Source organism: Cygnus atratus, chromosome 2 (assembly GCF_013377495.2).
Source record: "Cygnus atratus isolate AKBS03 ecotype Queensland, Australia chromosome 2, CAtr_DNAZoo_HiC_assembly, whole genome shotgun sequence".
NCBI classification, from domain to species: domain Eukaryota; kingdom Metazoa; phylum Chordata; class Aves; order Anseriformes; family Anatidae; genus Cygnus; species Cygnus atratus.
Window position 1 is genome coordinate 30029625 of NC_066363.1, and position 21524 is coordinate 30051148.

Genomic DNA, 21524 nt, shown 5'->3' on the forward strand with positions numbered 1-21524 from the left:
AGAAAGAAAGAAAGAAAGAAAGAAGAGAAAGAAAGAAAAAGAAAGAAAAAGAGAGAGAGAAAGAGAGAAAGAAAGAGAAAGAAAGAGAAAAAGAGGAAGAGAGGAAGAGAAAGAGAAAAAAGATAAAGAAAGAAAAAGAAAGAAAGAAAGAAAGAAAGAAAAAAGGAAGAAAGAGAGAGAGAGAAAAAGAGAGAAAGAGAGAAGGAAATCTGCAAATAAATATACTTCCAAGAAACACATTTAAAGTCTATTTTTTCCCTTGAAATTTTAATTCAACACATTCTCTAATGTTGTTCTTGCAACTCCCAAATTTCAAGAGATGTCAGCTGATCTCAAGGGAAGAATGTGCTACTAGGGAACTTTTTCAATGTTAATTTGCATTGATTTGCTTTTCAAAGAGCACTACATCAGGTATTTGAAAGGACTTGCTTTTTGTTCTGTTCCAGTCATTAGGTAAATACACATTTATAACATGGATAGTAGAATGGTAACAACATCTTATACCTAAAGGCGGAAATGTTGGTGGTTAGTAAGTGTCATAATTACAACTTCCTGGGCAACATTTATACAACTGCTTTGTTGCTAATGAATTATGATATAGCCTTTTGTCTCAGGACTCTTGCCTCTTGAGTGCACAAGTCAAAACTGTTTTGGGGAAGGAGAGTGGTGCAGTGAACAGCTTTGCAGGTGGAGCCCCTGCTTCAGTTGTTACAGACGTTGGAAGTTGTGCCATTAATGAGGCAGAACATTTCAAGAAAGGAAAAGACGACCTCAAGATGAATATCTTTATCAGTATCGGAATGGCCAATTTTAGGACTCAACAAAGGCCATTCCAGCTCCAATGAAGTTTGCCAAAGTAGTCAAGCCATCTTGGCCAAATTTTTTTCACATTATGTATTTCTTATTTTTGTGGTCCTTGGACTGGGATCCTAATCTGGTGTTTCTGTACTTTCTCACTTCTAAATACAAAGGAAGTCCCTAGGAGCTAAATTTTGAACTTATCTAATACACAGTGTTCTTTAAGAATTTCCCAGTGCTAACTGGGTACCCCAAATAAGCAGGTTTCTATCCAATGCGTCTCTGCCTCCAACCATATCTTGGGTGCTGCCAAAAGGTATACATAGTTTGTGAGGCCTCAGAAATTAGAGGGATGAGCAACCCAGCAAGGAAGACATAAGGGCTAATAATAATTCTGTCTCAAAAGTTCATTCCACAAGTGATGTGACTAGTAACTCAAAAGAAAACTTTGGAAGTGACAGCGATAGAATCCAAATTTTCTAAGGTCCATTCAAATTTATTATTCACGAGACTACACTGAAATGCAAGAATAGCCATGTCAATGCCTCTAATCTGCTCAGGAGAGACTGATTTTGTCTAGATTTCAACAAATGAATTCCTGGCAATCAGTAGTAAGTATATGCAAGCAGCAATTCGTCTACTAATCTCTAACACTACCTTGTGATAGATTTCAAAGTTCTCAGTTAAAGAAATAGGCACAAAAGAACTTCACAAACAAAATAACTATTTTAATCGGGCGAATCAAAATGTGAGATTTAAACCGAAACTTAAGATGTCATTGCAAAACTATTTTTATTATTAACCTACATGCATAGCTAAAGTCAACTTGGTATATTTGCAAATACACTAAGTGAAGTAGGAAGCATCAAGCCTTCAAGGGTCCTACCTCAAAATAAAGCCTAGAATTGAGGAAGCTCAAAGCTCCTCAAGTTGACCTTTTCATTAAAATAACCGAACACATGGATTGAATTGTAGAAGTACTAACTGTACAAGAATTTCCATTATTAACCCTTGTAAACAAATATCTTGGGAAGGCTTCTAGGGTATATTCATCAAGCGCGTAAAATATCCAAGTTCTATATGTTCTTGGCTGCATCTTCGTGTTTTAAGTTGCTAGATAAACCATCAGGTACTAAATATATCTGTGACTAGCAGCCCAAAAAAATTTGTGGCAGAAAAAGTCTGATTGGACATGTATGATGCATTGTGACTTCTAGAAGTGTAGATGGATAAGGAAGAGCTTCTACTCTGTTGACATTTTTCTTTTTCCATTATCTCAAACATTTTGCAGTAGAAATTGCATACCTGCAATTACAATTACAACTAATTGATCTGCCATTTCCCATGTCATAATTAATGTCATGTTTTAATAGAGTTATAATCATTCCATAATAATGCTTTTCATTCACCAGCTTCCCACAAAGTATAAAAGTATAGTGCACAAAAGCAATGAACTTTTATGAGGCTCTTTCAAAAACATCCCCAAAGGAACATCTTGGTGCATTACAATGAACTTTTTAAATATGTTTCTATATTCTTATCTGAGCTGCAGTAAAGTAGCATGCAAAAAAGACTTTTCACTCTAGCATTCCTCCTTCCCTGAACATCCATAGGTGAAAAATAAAATCAATGATTCAGTGACAAATACATTATGTATCCTAAGGGGTTATTTAATGTACTCCTAGGAAGGATGGAAAATGATGGTTTCTAGAGAACAGATGGTAACAAGACAAAATATCAACAGACCACAGTTGTTGACTGCAATTTATGGAGTGTACAGATGTGTCAACTTAAATGCAGTGATTCTGAGGCCAATAAAAGTACTTCCTGATACCAACAGATTAATGTTTCATGACCACTGGTTACACAGCTATTACATTTTAAAAAACTAATTATTCATCACAAAAGAAACAATTTTGCTCAAACGTCATTACTATAAAGTGAAATGTTGTTCTTGCTGGCACAAAAAAAAAAAAAAAAAAAAAGCATTCCAGAATTGACACAAGTTTGCACATCTTCCTTTCAGAATAAAAGTTGCTGCTTTTTTTTTTTTCCATAAAGAATATTCCAATGAAAGATGAATGCTAGCAGCCAACCCAGATTTAAAGTAATAGCATGCAATACGGAGATCCCACTTCCTAGCCAAATATGAAGCATGCTTACAAAAGGGCCTTTTTTCACCCTTTAATTTAGCAGGATGAATAACGGTGCTTGTGAAGGTTGCAAGGGACTGGCAGTGCCTGAAGCTGCAGTCCCCTATTTATTATCCATAGCCACATTAACTATGCAGACAGTCTCTCCCATGCTGTTCTGTTAAGACTAAAGATACACGACTGCCAAAGCCACATATCTCAGAACCTTAATCAATGCACAGGTTTAGTTCTAGCTTTCATCTTTTTAATTTGAACCTATTTTCATGTTGTCTTATACTTCAGCTTGGATAAATATTTCCTCCTTAGTCCCCTCCTTGTATATGCCTAACTCAAATTCATCAAAGGATTGGTTATTTGCTTGCAAAGAATAAGAAAGGAGAAACTCTACTTTCCAAATTCCCCTGTTCTAAGATAGAGATCAGTTCTAAAACAATTACTTTACAATAAAGATACCAAAGAATACTCCACTAAATAGACAATGTTAAGTTAGCTATAGAAAAGATGATAAAAACAAATTTTTCACTGTATCAAATTGCAAAATAATTTGTCATAGGCTAAACTTTCAAAGGAGACCTCAATTCAACAGCCACGCAGTGTTTGCAAAAGAAACTGCAAAAGCATCTAGCCAGGAACTGAACCAGAAGGTAAGCACTGGAGGCACTGCAGTGCCCAGAAGTCAGGCAAGGCCCACCTTCTCCCTGCCCCAAATTAGGGTATGTGTGTATGAAAGCGATGCACCCTCCCCTGGGAGCACCGTAAGAACTCACTGAAATCCCTTCTCTTTAACAGTGTGGCATACACAAAGCAGGACAGAGGCATGCACTGATGAGGAGCTGCAGAAATCGCTTACACAGGAATTGAAAGACGTGTTTTGACTGAATTTTGTCAACACCATACTTATCACTGTTTACCCCATTTACCCCATCCAGCCTGCTCCATGCAATTTTAACCTCAGCTTCCCTCTCCTCTTTACTCGGTTCTCATCACTAAACTCTGTTTTTTGCTTCCCCAATTCTCTTTGTCCTTCCCCAAATATAATATAAATATTATTTTTAAATTGTGGCAAAGTAACCTAAAATTTCAAATGTTATTCCTTTGATTCATGTTTTTATCCTTTTTGACCAGAAGCTATTCAGAGTGGGCTCTGCCACCACCTCCTCTATTTTGTACCGTCTGTAGAGCAATAATGCTCCATTTTGGTTGCCCTATAAGCACAATAATAATAATAAACATTATTAATAGCAACAGCTTATTCTCTACATCAGCAATCTGGCATCACAGATTATGTACCTCCACAAAACACAGCAGTATGCACAAATTGAGAAGCTGACACCGATTTGGCTGATTCTTCTCCCTCATTGGTTTTATAGCTGTATAAACCCCACTTCAGTGGAGTTACTCCTGATTTAAAGCAGTGCAGGCAAGAGGAGAGAGTCCTCTACTTCTGGCAGACAAATGAAAGAGCACATAAAATGGAGCATACAAATTTAGAGGTCAGAGATGAGATAATACAGAGCAAGCCCCCTCTTAAGCAAAGCTCAATTTTGCACCCATGATCATTTCTTCTCCAGCTTCTTTAACCTGTGTATTGTCTGGACAGAGAGTTCTGGGAAATTAAAACCTCCACAGAGCAAGACAAGGCAACAGTGGCATGAGACACCTTGTACTATGTGGCAATCTTACTACTTTGTAAGCTACATTGGACATAGATTACTTTGGGAGATTTAGAAGCCAGAAGAGCAAGTTCCAATTCATAGGATCAAACCATCAATAACACTAGCTTGGACTCATTTATTACTTTACTACGCAGAAATAAGGAGACTCTCACCTACCTGAATCATATGCAAAATCTCTAGGTTCCTGTTTAATCATCAGAGGAGGGGGGAAATTTTGACTGGCTGCACTGCCAACCATAGCGTTGTGTTCATAAACTGGATCGTGATACTCCTGCTTAAAACCTTGAGGTGGGAAAGGGATGTTTGGCTCAGACATCTGCCGCTGATATATTGGACGTCCTTCCCTTGGCATTGCAGGCAAAGGTGGAAAAGAATTGCAAGGTTCAGAGAGCTGGCGGCGAAATCTAGGACACAAGTTAGAGAGGTCATGTAAAGGACTTAAGCTACATTCCATTCCACAAAGATCTTCACAGATCATGATTAGCAAGAGGCTATATCACTTCCTCAATAGTAAACATTTTGTTTATGATAATGCCAAATGCTGCCATCAGGATTATGATTATGGCTGTGTTGCAGAACAGCAAGAAGCAAAGTAACATACCCCCCGCCTATTAATACCAACTCTAGTACCTGCCCCCACCACCATCTTCTTTTCCTTCAGTATCTTCTCTCATCAAAAGAGGCCAACCAAAAATGTACCAGCTTCAAACCAGCAGAAAGACTGACGTTTTCCTACCACAGTAACATGAAAGAGGCTTATGTGGAGTTCTCTGTTGTTTCATGAGAATGAATGACGTATTGCTTGTACTCTAATTTACTCTTGCAGTTCTTACTGTTACATAGAAACCATTCTGACCATGACAACAAACACGACTATTTTGAACAAAGAGTATTGTCTGTTGAAACACCTGGAATCATGCCAGGGTATAAGTCCACAGTTTTGTCCTCTCGAGGATAGCACTGTGGGAGGTCTACCTGCAAAGCTGGTATTGTATTCCAGAAGGGAATTTAAGCACTCCAGAAAAAGGACAGCATACGGATTTTTGTTAATAGAAGCAAAGCCTAAGAATTTTCCTCCTGCCTTAACTTCTTCCCATAGTCATTTCCACATAAAAGAAGAAGTCCACACAAACCAAGCTGCCACTCACTACTCCAAAATACTCTTCAATAAGCATAACATGTGAGAATTCAGTTTTAAATCAACTTCATTTCCATGCAGCAGTACTCAAGAACCTACATTTGTTGTTCTTTCCATAAAACAGGAATTAAAAGTTTTGAAGGTAATTATTAGGACATCTGTGGGTTCAGAAGCCTAGAGAATACAAGGATGCTATTTTCCCACCGTGCTCTGATGAACTGTACAAAGTGTTCCTGTCATCTCCTATAGATTACCCCAGTGGCAGTAACCATCACCACCAGAATTGTCTGCACTAATCCACAGCAAATGCAATGTTCTTGCAACAAACTGCTTGCTAGCCCTGTATTCACTCATCATGAAAGCATGCTTTTTTTTTTTTTTAAAAAAAAGGAGAGAAACCTGTGTCTTTCTCTGCCAGTTTCACACTGTCACACTAAAAATCAAGAATTAATTATTCTTCAGCTTCCTGTACTTTGCAGCTGAACTGACTTTCCCTCATGACAGCAAAAACAGACATTCTCTTGGAGAAAACGGGGTGAGTGAAGAAAGCAGGGTTTTGATTGCATAAGCAACACAGTCCTTGAATATCATCTTATATGTAGTATGTGTTCCTGAAACAATTTAAACCCTACTAACATCTGTCAAAATACTGCTGTGAACTTGGTCTGACAAATATTTACTGTCATAGTTTAATTACAAATACTGTGGGAGCTACAGGGATAGAAACTATTACAATGTAGCACTGGAGACAAAATTATTATTTTTAATGCTGCTGTAAATATTCTGTTTTGCAATAAAAAGAGTAGTGCACTGTAACATTGGTTTTTGCAATTCCACCTACACCTGCAGAAAATAAACTTAGAAACTCAAATGTATTATGAAACAGTTAGGCTGACTGGCACTGCATTCATTTCCCTCTTTTCCTTTTTTCATTAGCCAAAAAAAGAAGCAGAAATTATCATTAAGAACTGTCAAGGAGTGAATCAGAAAATTGCAACTTGAAGTTAAAATAAGAAACAGGCTCACTCACAAAGCCTCAAAGGAAGTTAATAATACTTGTTGTACTGGAAGCTTTGTATGGAATCAAGCCATTTGTTTATACAAGTGGATTTGATTCCTGTTGGTACTTGTTAGGACCACTTATATTCATGCCCTGTATGAAGATGTATGGGCTGTATGTTCTAGATACTGATCCTATCTTATACCACCAATGCATGTTCCAAAGAAAAATGCTTGGAGTTATACATTTATATACAAACTTACACAGGTAGGTTATTTGTTTAAATGACATTTTCTGAATACATTCATTGTTGTAGCTATCATCTTGTAAATCAGGAAGATTTGAATTGCACAAAAATATGAAGTACACATTTATTTCAAAAAATGGAGAAGAAGAAGATTCAAAGTAAAGAAGAAAATGGTGAAAAAAAAAATACCTTCCACTACAATCATACGTTCTTCAAAAAAGTAGAAAAATGAGATTTTTGCCCTGAGTCAGCTAATTTGGACTTCACTAAAACACGTTATGTTCTATCACTCAAAGAAAGCATCAGTGCAAAATGCCCTAAAGAACATGAATTTCAAAGGCATGGGGGAAAAAAAAAATCATGTAAAGAACCCATAAAGCTTGTGCAGAGCAAGTGTTATGGTCATAGGAAAATAAACTAGGGTGTATGCAAATCTCTATAAATATTCAAATTAAGGCTGACATACAGCTACAGTATTGTCTTTACAAGTTGCTCTAAATCAAAACATTTTTTCATCTGAAAAATACTACTGCTCTCTTCACTGAAGCCATTTAGCTTTTGGAGATTTCAGTCTCCTGACAACTTGGGTGTATATACAAAAACACAGTTATCCACCCTCCTGCAATCAAAACTGCATCCTGGCTTCACTGGGGGCTGGTGTAGTTAGACCACAGTCCAAGGATGGGGGAAACAGCACTATGGCAGTTTACAGGACTGATTCAGTGTTTCTTTACCGCCAGAAAGGCACACAGACCTTGGGTAATATTTAATACTATCTCAGCAGAGCACAAAATGGCAATATAAACTGTAGCAACCTCCTCCAGAAGTGATCTGCACAAATCCCTGGAGATAATAGCCCTTATTAGAGCAGAAGCATGCAAATCACACTCCCGACAACTGTGATTTTCTTTTCAGGTGCTTCTTAATTTGTTAATGTGTAAGTGCTAAGACAAGTCTCTAAACATATATACCTCTATATATAGCTGAAATTCAAAATGCTCAGAGCAATCACACAACACAGCAAAAAAAAAAAAAAAAAAAAAACAGGTTCATGTAATAAAGGTTAGGATTAATAGAATTCCACAAACAAGTGTTTGGTCTCAAAAATAAGGGAAATTCAATGAGCATATTTGTTGCAAAACTGAGCTAAAAAAGACAGTCAGTTGTCTGGGGACTTCTAACATACCGAAACAAAACAGGGTGACTTAAGGACAGTTTAAGTTTTAATTCTAGTCTCCAGCTCTTGTGGCTTTTACTCAGACTAATGTTATTTGAACACAGTTTATGTTGGCATGTTAGTTTGTTTGAAATATTATATTTCTAAAGGGATTGGAAAAATGATTCACCCTTCCATTGAATATTCTGAACCAGTAACACATATGGCTACTTATCTCTTGGACAAGTAAATTTCTTAGCAAGGAGCCAGATACGTATCAGCCAGGATCATGCCTGCTAGTGACTTCATCACCTTGTGGCACATACTAGCCTCAAGTGAATTGCCCTCACAAGTCAGCAGAAGCAGGTCACTAAAACCGTATCATTGCCAATATCAGCTCTTACTGAAGTCCATCAAGCAGGGTGCCAGTCTTTCACAAAACATACATTTCTGACATTCTGACCTTATCTGGCTTAAAGCCAGTGCTGCCCTATATGAGAGACATGCGGCCACCACTGAAATAACTTCTGCATAGGTCCTGCACACATTCTGTGTTTTACCTGTGATCCATAGGGAAGCTGTTGTCTTGAATGGACTGGGATGGAGGGAGGTGGCCAGGGAAAACCCGGTCAGGTTTAGGAGTCTGAGCTGAGTTTGGGGAGGCATGGTGCAGTGGTGACACAGGAGTGCTCGATGGCGTTGGTGGGTTGGAGGGCCTCATTCCCACTTGTGGCTTCTGATCATAGGCACTATTAGAAAAGCAAGGACAAAGAAGGTTAGGTTATTTTTTCTGCAAAAACATGTAGCACGTATGTTCAGGAAAAAAAATAAAAATGCAAGTATCACATATAAGCTTTTTATTACACATACTTTATTACGCAGTTTGGGGCAGAGAAATTCTCTACACGAAGAGGAGCACAAAAAAAAATAATTTTAAAGGCAAGTGGTTCAAAACAGCATTTTCTTCTCTGGGGCCTAGAAATGTATTTTTAAAGGATTCAGTCTTACAGTGACATTCTAACAAGAGATACACAAAATACAAAAACGTAGTATTGTATTATATGCACCTGGACTAGAGTGTGAAGAGCTGGCAGTACCTGTCAAGACTCTTTTTTAGAGCTTGTACAAAACCACAAAGTGAAACAGTGAAACAATGAACGCAACTAGAGGGAAGGGATCTGACCCAGAAAAACAATGCTATGCTGGCTTAGCTACCCACACTAAGATGTCAGCAGGCTCTCCTGATAGGTTTTCTGTCTCTGTCTTAAAAATAAAGTTTAAGTCCTGCAAATATGAAGGTGTTCCAGACCAGGAAAGGACCTTAGTACACTTTGATTATTCTTGTTTCTAAACAGGAAAAACACAGACATAAGGCAGATAGTAAGCACGAACTTGCATACTTTCCTATGTCGGGTCCCCCAGCACCCATCAAACTCATTAATGTACACATTTGATTTTTTAAATCAAAACCATTCCTCTATGACTGTTGAAGGTGCCAGTCTGTATTTAGTTTTCTTTCACACGCCAAAAAATTAAATGCAAATTATTTAAATGCTATCAGTTTTGGTAGTACGTTAATGAGAACAAAAACTCACTAACTAGATGAAAGATTCTAAAATAGACTGAAATGTCAGTAAGAAATCCTTCACTGCTAAAGGAAGGAGTGACATGTAAGTGCAAACCAAAAGAACGTCAATAAAGAATGCAGTCATATCAAGCCCCCAGAATAATTAAAGTTTTTACTATTTACCTTTATAAAAGATGACAATTTGCTTTTGAAAGGATAACAAAGATGCAGATCCTAATGAAATACTATTTCAAATTGTAATCATCCTTGAATGCACACAAATATCATTGCAAAACATGTCAAATACCTCAGACATGCCAATCTCTTGCTTGTTACACAGATCAGATCTTGCTCTCTTTCCTAATGTGTGTAATGCATTTTGAAAGTATTTTCAACACAACTCATAGAAAACCAGACAATCCTTCCATTTCACGCCTGCACCCCGAGTTTCTAAATTCTGGCTGTCTCCCATGAAGGAGGAATAGAGAATATGCATTCTGATGAAAAACACTGCTTTAAAATAGTTATGTGTTTGATATAACTGTAAACAACGCCATCAGTGTTCATCAGCTAAATGCATTATCTCATCAGTCTGCTATCTGCTGAAGAGGTAACTTTTATAAGATCTCTATTATGGCTTTATAAGTCTTTAGTCAGTCCTCATTTAAATCAGCAGTTCTCACTGCAAACATATTCCTGATTGCTTTACCTGACATTGTACAGGCACTTTTCCCCATAACTGAACTTGAATGGTTGTTCTTGACTGCAAGCAGAGCCAAGTTCCGAACATGGGCTATGGGGTTCCTTCTTGATTTTCACAGGGAGACCATGAAAAGCCACTGGAAAGAGAAAGAAAATATAATTGAAAACCAAGTACAATATTAACAATGAGCTGTCTCAAGTAAACTACACACTGCTAATTAAGCACATGATTAATTAAACCATTGTAATACTAAAAACAATATTGGAAATAAACATTTCAAGGATTTTTTCATGTGTCAACTGAAAAATAGACACCAGAGATCCTTTGCATTGGCTATTAGCACTTTTATTGTTTAATAGAATGATGGCCAGGATCCCATCTCATTAGCAGGAAAATAACAGCCTACTTATATTTGGCTTAACTACTGTAAATGTTGTCAGAGGCAAAATACTTCCCAGGCACCAAATGTTTCTAAGTAATATTAGTGAGGTAGCTTTTAGCTATAAATGCAATAGCAGATCACTTCAAAGAATGCCACACAAATTACTCCAAAATAAATTTCTCATATACCAGCCTCAGGTATATGATCGGTCACCTTTTTCTCACACCGAATACACGAAAATTTGCAGTGAAACTTATGAAATTGGGTGATTATATGTTTCTTTAGTTATACAAATAATATCTGGAAAAAATACATGAGAAATGCCTTCAGTACACTTTCTCAAAAATGCACAATGTAAAATTCTGGCCTCGCCGAAGTCAACACTAAATGTGATGGATTGTGAATGGAGAAAAAAAAATAGCCATGCTTTTTTAAATAGCCAAAAGAACATAGGGAGTATGACAGAAATGCATCGTTAATGAGAAGCACAAATTGGTCTGGATTAAGGTAAAGGCCAAAGGTAAAGATAAGGTTAACTAGCATATTAGTTTAAGCCAGCCAACTTTCCTTTATTTCATAGGTAACCTTAACCAAAATTAAAACAGAAGAAAATTCAAAGTTCACCTAATGTAGGCAAATCTAAATTTAGTGGCTAGGAGGACAAAGGACTAAAGACAGGTGTTTAACAGCTTGAAAACATGCCCTTCAAATTTAAAAAAAAAAAAAAAAAAGAGATTTCAAATCCATTTTTGAACTCTGAGCAGCCTAGAGTTTGGGGATCAACTCTCATGACTGGTTTTGCTGTTGTCACCAAAACACCACAGTTTGGACATCGTGCTCCAGCCTGACACAAACAGGTGCGCCTCTGCGGAAATCCACATATATGCAGAAGTCTCTGTTAGAGAAGCTCAATGCAAAATTAGGTCATTATTACTACTGTTAAGAAGAATCTTGTCCTTTCCCTTGCACCTGACCCGAAAAACAAGCTTTTACATGCTATATACTTTCTACTAAGGCACCTGCATGCACATGGACAGGGTTGTTGTGAGGGAAAGGTAAATGAAACATTAAGAAGTGAGCATTAGAATGAATAAACCCCAGTTTATTATGCTAGATCTTTATTCCTGATTCTCACCACTGGTTCTCCCAGAGCTAGGGCAATGTTCAGAGAACTTTTTCACAAACTGATCCTCTCCTACCCTCTTACATGACAGCTCATATTATTATCTCTCAGCTGAGACATCTGCAAGATATCGCTGGATTATTTTCCCATGTATTTTCACAAAACGCATAAAAATTGTCTCTAAGACTGTTATTCAGCTACTGTATTTGGTGGACAGTAGTAATCTATCTGGAAAGATTACATAGGAATAGCAGGGAGCAACACAGGCACGGAAACACAGCAACACAGCACAGTAACTTAAGAAACACAAGATGAAAAGTGGTGAACAACACAACAAGGGAAGAAATCTTTCTGAATAAAATTGTATGAATTTACAGTAAAACGAAAGACCATTTGGACTTCTGGAATCAAGGTTTTTAACTGTAGTAATAAAGCAAACTGCAGCCCATGGTCAGCTTTCTACTGTAATTGCAAAAGAGGCTGACATCCAATAGCTTGGTTTGGGTTTACACTAGTGAACTTTTACTGCTGACTATCTTCACGTGTCTTGGTCAGATAATAATGCACACTGTGCATTTAATGCGTATGATGGAACCCACATCTCCAGAACCGTGGCTCCGGCACAGAGGTAGGCAAGCACTTCGACTTGGACCAGAGAATTAAAACCACAACTGTAACAAGACTCTTTTCTAAAGCCAGTATCACATATTTGCACAAAGGCCACACGCTGCTCTAATTTTTCTTTTATTATTATTATTATTATTTTATTTTAACTTTGCTACTTCCTCAGAGTTAATCTGTTATGAAAAATTACTTCCCTTATTTATTTTTAAATAACGGGAGTACAGAGACTCCCACACCACAGCCCTGTGCGGAGAACTGGCTGGGTATTTCATCACAGCGCTGAGAGCCTGAACGTCTGCTAACAGGCAGTTTTCCAGCTCACTGGCACAGGCACAAGTGAAAGCAGCACATTCATTTTGTGCAATTTGCTTTACCTTCCCACATGGAGTTGGTGCATGTAAAAGGCTGTTAAGTACTAAATTATTCCTTATCAAATCACCATCATCTGGAGTCATGATCAACACTAATTAAATTACTTTCACTGAACACGGCTCCAGCCTGCTGCCTCGGCTGTGAGGTACGTTTTATTTTGCTTACTGTACAGTCCTAGCAAGGTACAGGGCACAGTGCTAGGAGGCATCTGTGCTGTAGTTTTAATTAAAGTTTACCTCACCTTCCTCCCAGCTTTATAAGCTAGGGTAAAGTGTATGAAATCAAGTAGGTTAACGCCTTCATTTCATTTAGGGAAAGCATTATAGTCCAAAGTGATTTTATATTAGATCTTTATCTTAACTACGTCCAGAAAGATAATGTAGCTGTAAAATTTAAAGCCTTCCTCCGGCAGTCCCCTGACACAGTCACCATGCTAAGCTTTATCTGTAACTTTTAAGTGTATGTTCTACAGGAAGAAAGGAAAAAAGTCTGAGAAAAATACTTTCTGTGCTTGGGGGGGGGCTTTCATGAAGGCTACTTGACCTTTGAAACCACATCTTAAGTGTGGCTGAAGATGACAGACTTATTCCAACTAAAAAATTTCAAACATTTAAAACAGTTCCTCACATCATCACTGCCACCTCCACCCATTGCTCTTCATTTTAGTATGGCACTTATTTCATAGTGTACCTATTAAAAGAGTTTTTAAACACACATAGTTTTGTGAAGCTGGATTTTATATTACTTTTTCATTCACTTTTCATTTGATGAGAGCAAGGTTGCTTATTTATATAATCTAATTTTAGTGCAGCATACCCAACTACCAACACATCCAAATTAAAAATATGACATTTCAAGCAACCAGCTCCTCACCACTTCATTCTTCCTGATGGCAAATTCATTTTACTTAACCCCAGAAATGAGTCTCAACCCTATTATGGCAACAGGCACTCTGCCTTAATAATGACCTTATTAAGAAGTGACCAAGGGCCAAGATTTCATCCCAAGTGATTACGTACAGATAACTACTTCCCAACTTGAAAGGCAAACAATCTTAGAACCTGTATTTAGATGGCCGGCTTCAAAACCTCATCTCAAGTACTGGGGAAAGTCAGGATTATCAGCACCAGAATGGGCTCAATGCGCAGACCCTGCCTGGAGCTCCTCTGAAGCCAACACGCAGACATAAGGCAAGCAGAAGGACTGCTACCATCTGTAGCAAATTGATTACGCTATAATGCATTACTGTATGCATATTCTCTGTGTATAGATACATCTATGTAGCTTTGCAGAATAAGAGGGCTTGTATTTTATATCTAATATGGTGTTGCATAGTCTTACATTAGTATTCTGTGGTTTTAAGTGTTTTTACAGTAATCAATGACTATGTCACCATGTAATAAACTCACACAGAACATGCAGAAATATGGGCTGCTACCCCTCATTTTGAAGTGTTCCTCTCCTTTGAGTGGGGATTAGTCTGCCAACAGGTAACAATCACTTTGCTCATAACAAAACCCAGTTTAAGACCCAAATCAAGAAGAGTATTATTAAGAACTCTGAAATTAAAGAAGAAATCTGTTTGTCTTAGAGGAGACTGATTTGTATACTCCCTAGGCTGACAAACAGGAAAAGTACCATCTCTGTACGGACAGAACTGAATCTCTTCTTTTGAGAAAGCCCCAGAAATGCACTGCATCAAATATAAATGTAAAGTTTTCACATATTTTTCTATTCAAGAGATGATTATTCAAGATGAAGAAATCAAAAATATTTTAAATGAAATTGAGAGTCATTTCTCCTTTGAGCAAAAAGCTATTTTATAATTTCCAAATTTCAGTTTCCTACCCACAGCACAATATAAAATTTGATTTTATTTTCTGAAGAACAGATTTAAACGTATTTTTAAAGGGCATTAAATATTTCTGGTAATTCAATGATGTTGGTGAACAGCAGACAATCTTGACTCCACAGACCAAAAAGGACAAAAATGTCTTATTATCAACACTTGTAGCATTTACTACATGGTATTAAATCAACTAAGAACAGCAAACTCGCTTGTTAGTGAACTCCAATGACTCTTAAGTAATACTACTTTCATCTGCAATAAGTTTGAGGGCTTTGTGTACCTGCAGAGAAAAGGATGCAACATGGAATTCACTGTAAGTCATACCCTGGACATTTCTGCTGTGTGTTTCTGAATTGCTTTTCACTTTTATGCCCTCACACCACAGTCTAAGCCCAACTTTGCAAATAAACCGATTCATTTTTTTTGACTGATTGAGACAAAACTGTTAATAGGCAACGTAAGTTTACAGAGCTTTCCTGAACACATTTGAATAGACAGGATTTGATTTTCACAAAAGCAAGACAAAACCAGACAAATTTCTGTGTGAATACCTCTACAGCTCCAGGTGCTGGACTAACTGAAGTGACCCAAGTTAGTACTCGGTAAAATTTCAGAAGCAAGAAGAGCAGGTCCCTGTACGGATAAAGCCAATACTGTCACACTTTGAATCCATCTCCCGATGCACGCAGAAATGCAGCAGGCACTCCAGATACATCAGAGTCTCTCAAAGATTCTTTTCCAGTACATTTACCTCTGCCAAGCCCTCCCCTTCCCCCAGCACACAAAAATCCATTACTAAAGGGTCTAATCTCAGCTATCAGCACAGAGTGCCTTTTATGGAGCCATTAAACCATTTCTCTTGTTTACAGTGCCTGAAGAAAGATGTGAATTATGTCTGTGACAAAACAGGCGATAACATTTCTAAACTGCTATCAAAATGCAAACTGAAATACACTTAAGGACAGGGACCCTAATACGTGTTTTTGCAATTTTCCTCACTCAGTATAACTGAACAGCACTCACCTGATGATTCAAAGAAATTATTTATGCTATAAGCACAACAGGTAGACATTTTAATTAAAAAAGAAAAAAGAAAGAAAGAAAATCTGTTTTCAATAAACCAGCATTTATTGAATGGTTCATTCAGGAGGATAAAATGATGGTTACTTATCTGATAGCAATGACCCTAGGTGCTCTTATTAGCAGACATTTAAATAAATAAATAAAGCCAAACATGATGTAGGTTCATCTGAGGCGTGCAACAATCTAATTCTGCAACAGTAACTTACCACTTAAACTGTACATTCAGTATAGGTGTTTAAGAATTTGATGCAATGAACTATGAAACTAAATACTTCCTATAGGACCTTCCATGTGGGAATGCCAGAATTTATACATATTTTCTGAAGACGTTTTAAAAATATTTATTTAACTTATGGAATAATTGCCTTCTGCGTTCTGGAGATTATTTACTGAATATTTATTTCTACATCATTTTGATTTGAACTACACACCTCTGAAGACAGCTGCATTCTGAATTTCAAGAAACGTTGAATACGTATCTGACTATAGACAAAAGGATGCCTAAACAGGGTGCTCTTCCATTTCATTCCAATATACATTAATATACAATTCCAATATACATTACATGTTGCTGGTAATTGGTGGGATGCAGAGGAGGAATTGGCTAAAGCAGGTGCTGGACCCAGCTGACCACTCCTGCGTACTCTGGAGGTTACTGCTGCTACAGCTGAATGTGGCATAGAGCCTAGCGTACTAAAAAAAAATGAAATAAAAACACCACACTGGGCAGATGCCAGGTGAGGAGAGTTTGGAGGACAGAAGGACAGTAAAGGGTGGTAACTGCGGCATTCCAGTTAACCTGTTCCCAGTGATTTTGAATGATAGCCTACACATATAGATCACTGCAATAGCTGAAGACAGAAGTGACTGCAAACACAGATCAAGGCAAGATCTGCAATTGTTTTCACTCTATGCAATCTCTTGGCTAGACAATGGCAAAAAAAAAAAAAAATCTTTTGCTTCTGACCACTGAAACAGCTACAAAGATGAGCAAGACTTGAAGACTGTGGACTGTTTCAAAAGTGACTGTGCAGATTACATCTACACAGTCCACCAAGTTCTCCATCCATTTGATCTATCAAAGTCATTGTTATCAGATCTTAGCTGAGCTCCAGTCAACTGGATTTCATTTAGGTCCTGCTCTCTGCCAGATATTGGAAGAAGCTGGTGACAAATTGGATATCTGACACACAGATGTGTATCATCGCTGTGGTTTCAGAGACTCTTCTGGAAGTTTATATAAAAACTGAACATAGACAAAAAACCTGAATTGTCAGGATCTCATGAACACAAGCTGCTAGAAAAGAGACATCCCTAAGCAAACCTGTCAGGTTTTTTGTTTTTTTTTTTTTAAGAAGAAATATATGATTTTGATATGATGCTACTGCCCATCTTATAGTTGCATATACAAAATCAGAACTTACTGAAGACAGAGAATTTGTCCCTAAAGACAACTGGCCTCCATCTAGTCCCACTGCATGGGTGGGGTCCATCCACCTGGATCAGAGCATGCATCAGTGTTTGGGCGTTTGTGTGTGTGCAGAGTCAATTGGAAGTAAACATAGTGAATGTGTATGAATGCCTCTGCAACAATACAATATGTACAGTCAAAATACGTATAATACTGTAATAAAAGGCAGTAAGGTTTTTATTCTTTACATACATATATGCAACTATGAAGAATATGGGGAAGAGGCATGCAGAACAAGAATTAAAGGTGTAATAATTCACTCAAACTACTCCTTTTGTATGTAAGGGCCTGGCTCTAAGTCAAATTTCTAAGGAAATCTGTGGATAGCCGGTATCACTGTGAATGTTCTGCCATCCCTCACCTTGGTGCTCTTTCCCAGAAAGTGGAACTTCATCACTGGGCAGTACTTGGCAAACCTATTAGATATGATTCCATCAATTCAGTCTTTGCCTTGGCTTCAGATCAGATCCTTCCAGCCCCTACCAGCTCAATAGATAGAAACAGCATGGGATCTCATTTTTTTGGAAGCTAGTTCTTAACGATGAGCCCAAGCACCAGCTTTCAAAGCCAACTGGCAAGAATAGAATACGTGGGCAAGATGGATCTATTTGAGAACCTTGTTTAACAAAAAGAAAATACCAGCTTTGAAGTAATCTGTCACCTTTACTGGAAAATATGCAACTACAAATGCACTTTAATAACAGTTAGAACTCACTCTGCAAAATGAAGCAAATTGCTTATTTTCTCTTCCAGGCTAAAGCATACAATACTGTGCATGTCAATTAACAGTCTACTTGAATACTGCATTGCCAGAATGCTACATAATAATATAGTCTTTAAAATCATTGGGGGGTGGGGAAGGATGGGGGGTTGAAGAATAAGAGACAGTCCAAAATTGGGGGATTTTGCTCTCAAAATCCCCATGGACTGTTTCAGATAACATGGTATGAGAATAAAAAAATACTGATTCTGAATTTGAAATAGGAAAAAGCAGTAAGCAGGTGAAGATGAACTGCACTGAAAGCAGTAGAGTAGTACTGCAGAGTTTCAAGACAGAAAATAACTGCATATTTTCCTACAACTGATACTGGATAATTCTGGACCTTAAAGTCGGCAGTAATGCCCCTGCATTAACAAGGATTGTTTGCTATAATAATTTTCTCTTGCTTAGGAGTAGGGGGAAGGGTTTTATTTTGTTTTGTTGTGGGTTTTTTCTTTTCTTTTTTTTTTTTTTTTAATGCAAACCACAAAGCATTACATATTAAGGACTAAAAGACAAAAAAACAAGTATTGATGAAAATCAATTTTAAATTAATTGAATTACCTGCTCATCTCTAGATTATGTTAATTCTGTATATCAACCGTAATTATTCCTATCTTTACTATAATCTGGCATGACTATAAAGCATTTGAGAATAACATTAAAACCAAAAAGAAGGTATTTAGAGAACAGAGAGGGGTTCATTGTACCTACAGCATGTCGAAATTGTGGCAAGGTTGCATCAGTATCTATACAGCAGGTTTACAGTAGGGCATTTGTACATGGGAAAAAATGACCAGCAAAATTACAATTATAGAGCAGATGAATGCCACTTCCCTACAGCACAGTTTGCTTGACTCCTAAAAACGATGTTCCTGCCTCTTTTCAGCAAAGAAATTCTTCTAGACACTTCTTCAGAACTGGAAATAAATGTCATTCTTTAACTGAAACATGCTTTTCTAAAGCTTGTCTGCTAGGACTCTAAAAATTGGTGCCAATTCAGCTATTTCTGGGCAACGAACCTAGGACCCCCTCCCCACGCACACACACACACACACACACACACACACTGCCACAGTAGATGAAGCCTTCTTGAGAGGTGGAAGGTGACTCCACCTGTGTGTGGAGTCGGGGATACAATATTAGAGGTTGTACCCATATAGTTAGTAACTGGTTTAGTCCCCATTTTTAATAAAAAGATATCCCTTGTTTGCTTGTCTGCACAGTTGCAATTTCTGAAATATTCATTAGAGTTACCGAGGGTACCCCTGCAGCTTTCTGATGCTGGCAGTGCTGAAGGCACCACTGAGATAATTTGGATATTTGTAGCCACTTGGCTTCTCATTTAAGAGGGCCAAGCCGGTTGAAAATTGAAGTTGCAAGTATGTTCTGTGTATCAAAAAAAAAAAAAAGCCAACCCTTCCCACCTGGCTAGAGAAAGGGGAGGGGGAAAGGTTTCAGAAAACATCAATACAAGTTAACCTACTCCCCAAACCCAAAGAACAATTAGAAGGCAAACTTTTCAACAGGCTGCTGGTAAACACTTTGTTAAGCCTTTTGGCCTAAACTGACACTTTATTTAGGCAGCTGATAGCTGGCTGGACTGCCTCGTGGGATTATAAAACTGCCCGTACTCCTCTACCTCCAAGCAAACGACTAATTTGACACAATTTTGCTTAGCTGACCCCCTCTCCTCATCCACCCCCAAAAGATTTCAGCGTCTAGTTAAGAATTGTCCAGAAGGTATTTTATTCATTGGGAGCTGCAGTCACTGACACAGTTTCTTAGCCTCCGAAATCGGCAATCTCACAGAAATGCTGTCATGGGCACTGCTTAATACTGATTTACGTCCCCTTCATGCAATGTTCTCCTTTCCTTCCAGACATTTACCTGTCTGACTTCATGAAGCTTGCCACGCAGGCAGCCCAGGGGAAAGCGCTGCCAGAGGGGTAGAGGCCCACGCTGCCCCGAACCTGGACCTCCAGGGCAAAAGTTAACTTGCTGATAAACACCACAGACACTGGGTAACTCTAAGAATAAGGTAAGGAAATTTGCAGAACATTGGTAGGAGAGAGAAAGGGAGGATTAAGCTAGGAGGAGCAAACTGGCTTGCTTTAGTGTTTGAGGAGAGTAGGTGAGGCAGGAGGAAGAGATCTCCCTGCTCCCCTGCCCCCAAAACAAACAGAGGCTTAGGGCTCTCTGAAGAAGGAAGCAGTAACCTCATAAAAATTAAACCAACTGGGATCTAAAACCCATGGATAGCATAACATGATTATGAGGGAAAAAAATCTGAAGAATTTGTAATCCCCCTATACTGGACCTGGCAGCATCCAGGACCCCAGAGAGAAAGGCTTGTTCTTCATGTGCATTAGCTTGTGGTGTTACAGTCCTGGGAGGAGATCAGGAGCATTTGTTCCTACAGTTACTTATAATGTACGTGGCTCCAAAGGCTCCCAGGCAGGGTGTAAGGGGAGGCGAAACCTCCTTGAAAGTCTTAATGTAAAATCAAGCCTGGGAGAAAACTTAAATTGTATTCCTACCTGGGAATTATCAATAAAGTTAAATGGGAAGAAAAGAAAGCTGGCCACTAAATCAGGGTCTGTGTGCTCTTCTGAGGACAGGAGTTCCATTTGCAGCAATTTCCAAAATTTAATTTAAATTGCAAGAGGTAATGGCTAAGTACTACATAACTTCCATTACTAAAATATCCAAGTGAGATAATACCCCAGCATTTTATACACACACAATTTTGACTTCAGGTAAATTAGCAATGTGGGGGTTTCAGGTCTGGATTTTAATAGGATGCACAGACAGAAATATGATATATGAATATAGAAATATGAAGAAAACTTTGGAAATTCTAACAAATATTTTTGGCAGATATAATACTAGGCTTTAAAATAAAGTTTTTTTTTTCTATGTTCTGTTTCAAAGACATGAAATCTAGAAATTTAGGAAAGCATGTCGACAGCAGAAAACAAACAGGAACTGATTCTGATTCATTTCCCTCTTACACAACGGTTTCAAGTCACATCACTCTAGTTTGGGTTTTGGTTTTTGTTTTGCTTTATTTTGTTTTGCTTGTATGTTTTCACACATATTCATACAAAGAGCTAATAACCACCTACATGTGAGAAGGCAGCTGATCTTGTACCTGCAGCTGAACAAGAAGTGAAAGAAGCTGGATTTAATGTCTGGTTCTGCCATTATTTGTTCATAACCTAAATATCTTTTTGGTGTTAGAAGGTTGCTTCTAGTTTTAAGTATCTCAGGCTTCTGAGCCTACCTTCAGAGGCTCATAATCAGTGTGTCAATTTGCTTCCCTGTAAAATAGGAATATCCTCATAATAAATGAACATCATAACAATAGATTATCCTTAAGGATAATCATGCCTGTCTGTCAGTTAGCTACTCAAGAGTAT

The 21524-nt window shown here is 37.9% G+C and overlaps 1 protein-coding gene across 5 annotated transcripts in view; it reads right to left on the minus strand.

The window, feature by feature from the left end:
* The window catches only part of ETV1 (ETS variant transcription factor 1), a 67386-nt gene that overhangs the window by 22322 nt on the left and 23540 nt on the right, over window positions 1-21524 (minus strand). For all 5 annotated transcript variants that reach the window (XM_035545252.1, XM_035545249.2, XM_035545251.2 and 2 more), the window contains 3 exons: window positions 10445-10574; window positions 8729-8917; window positions 4784-5031 (listed from right to left, as the gene is read on the minus strand). In XM_035545252.1, coding sequence (XP_035401145.1) covers window positions 4784-5031; window positions 8729-8917; window positions 10445-10574 — 567 coding nt within the window. The remainder of the gene's footprint in view (window positions 1-4783; window positions 5032-8728; window positions 8918-10444; window positions 10575-21524) is intronic.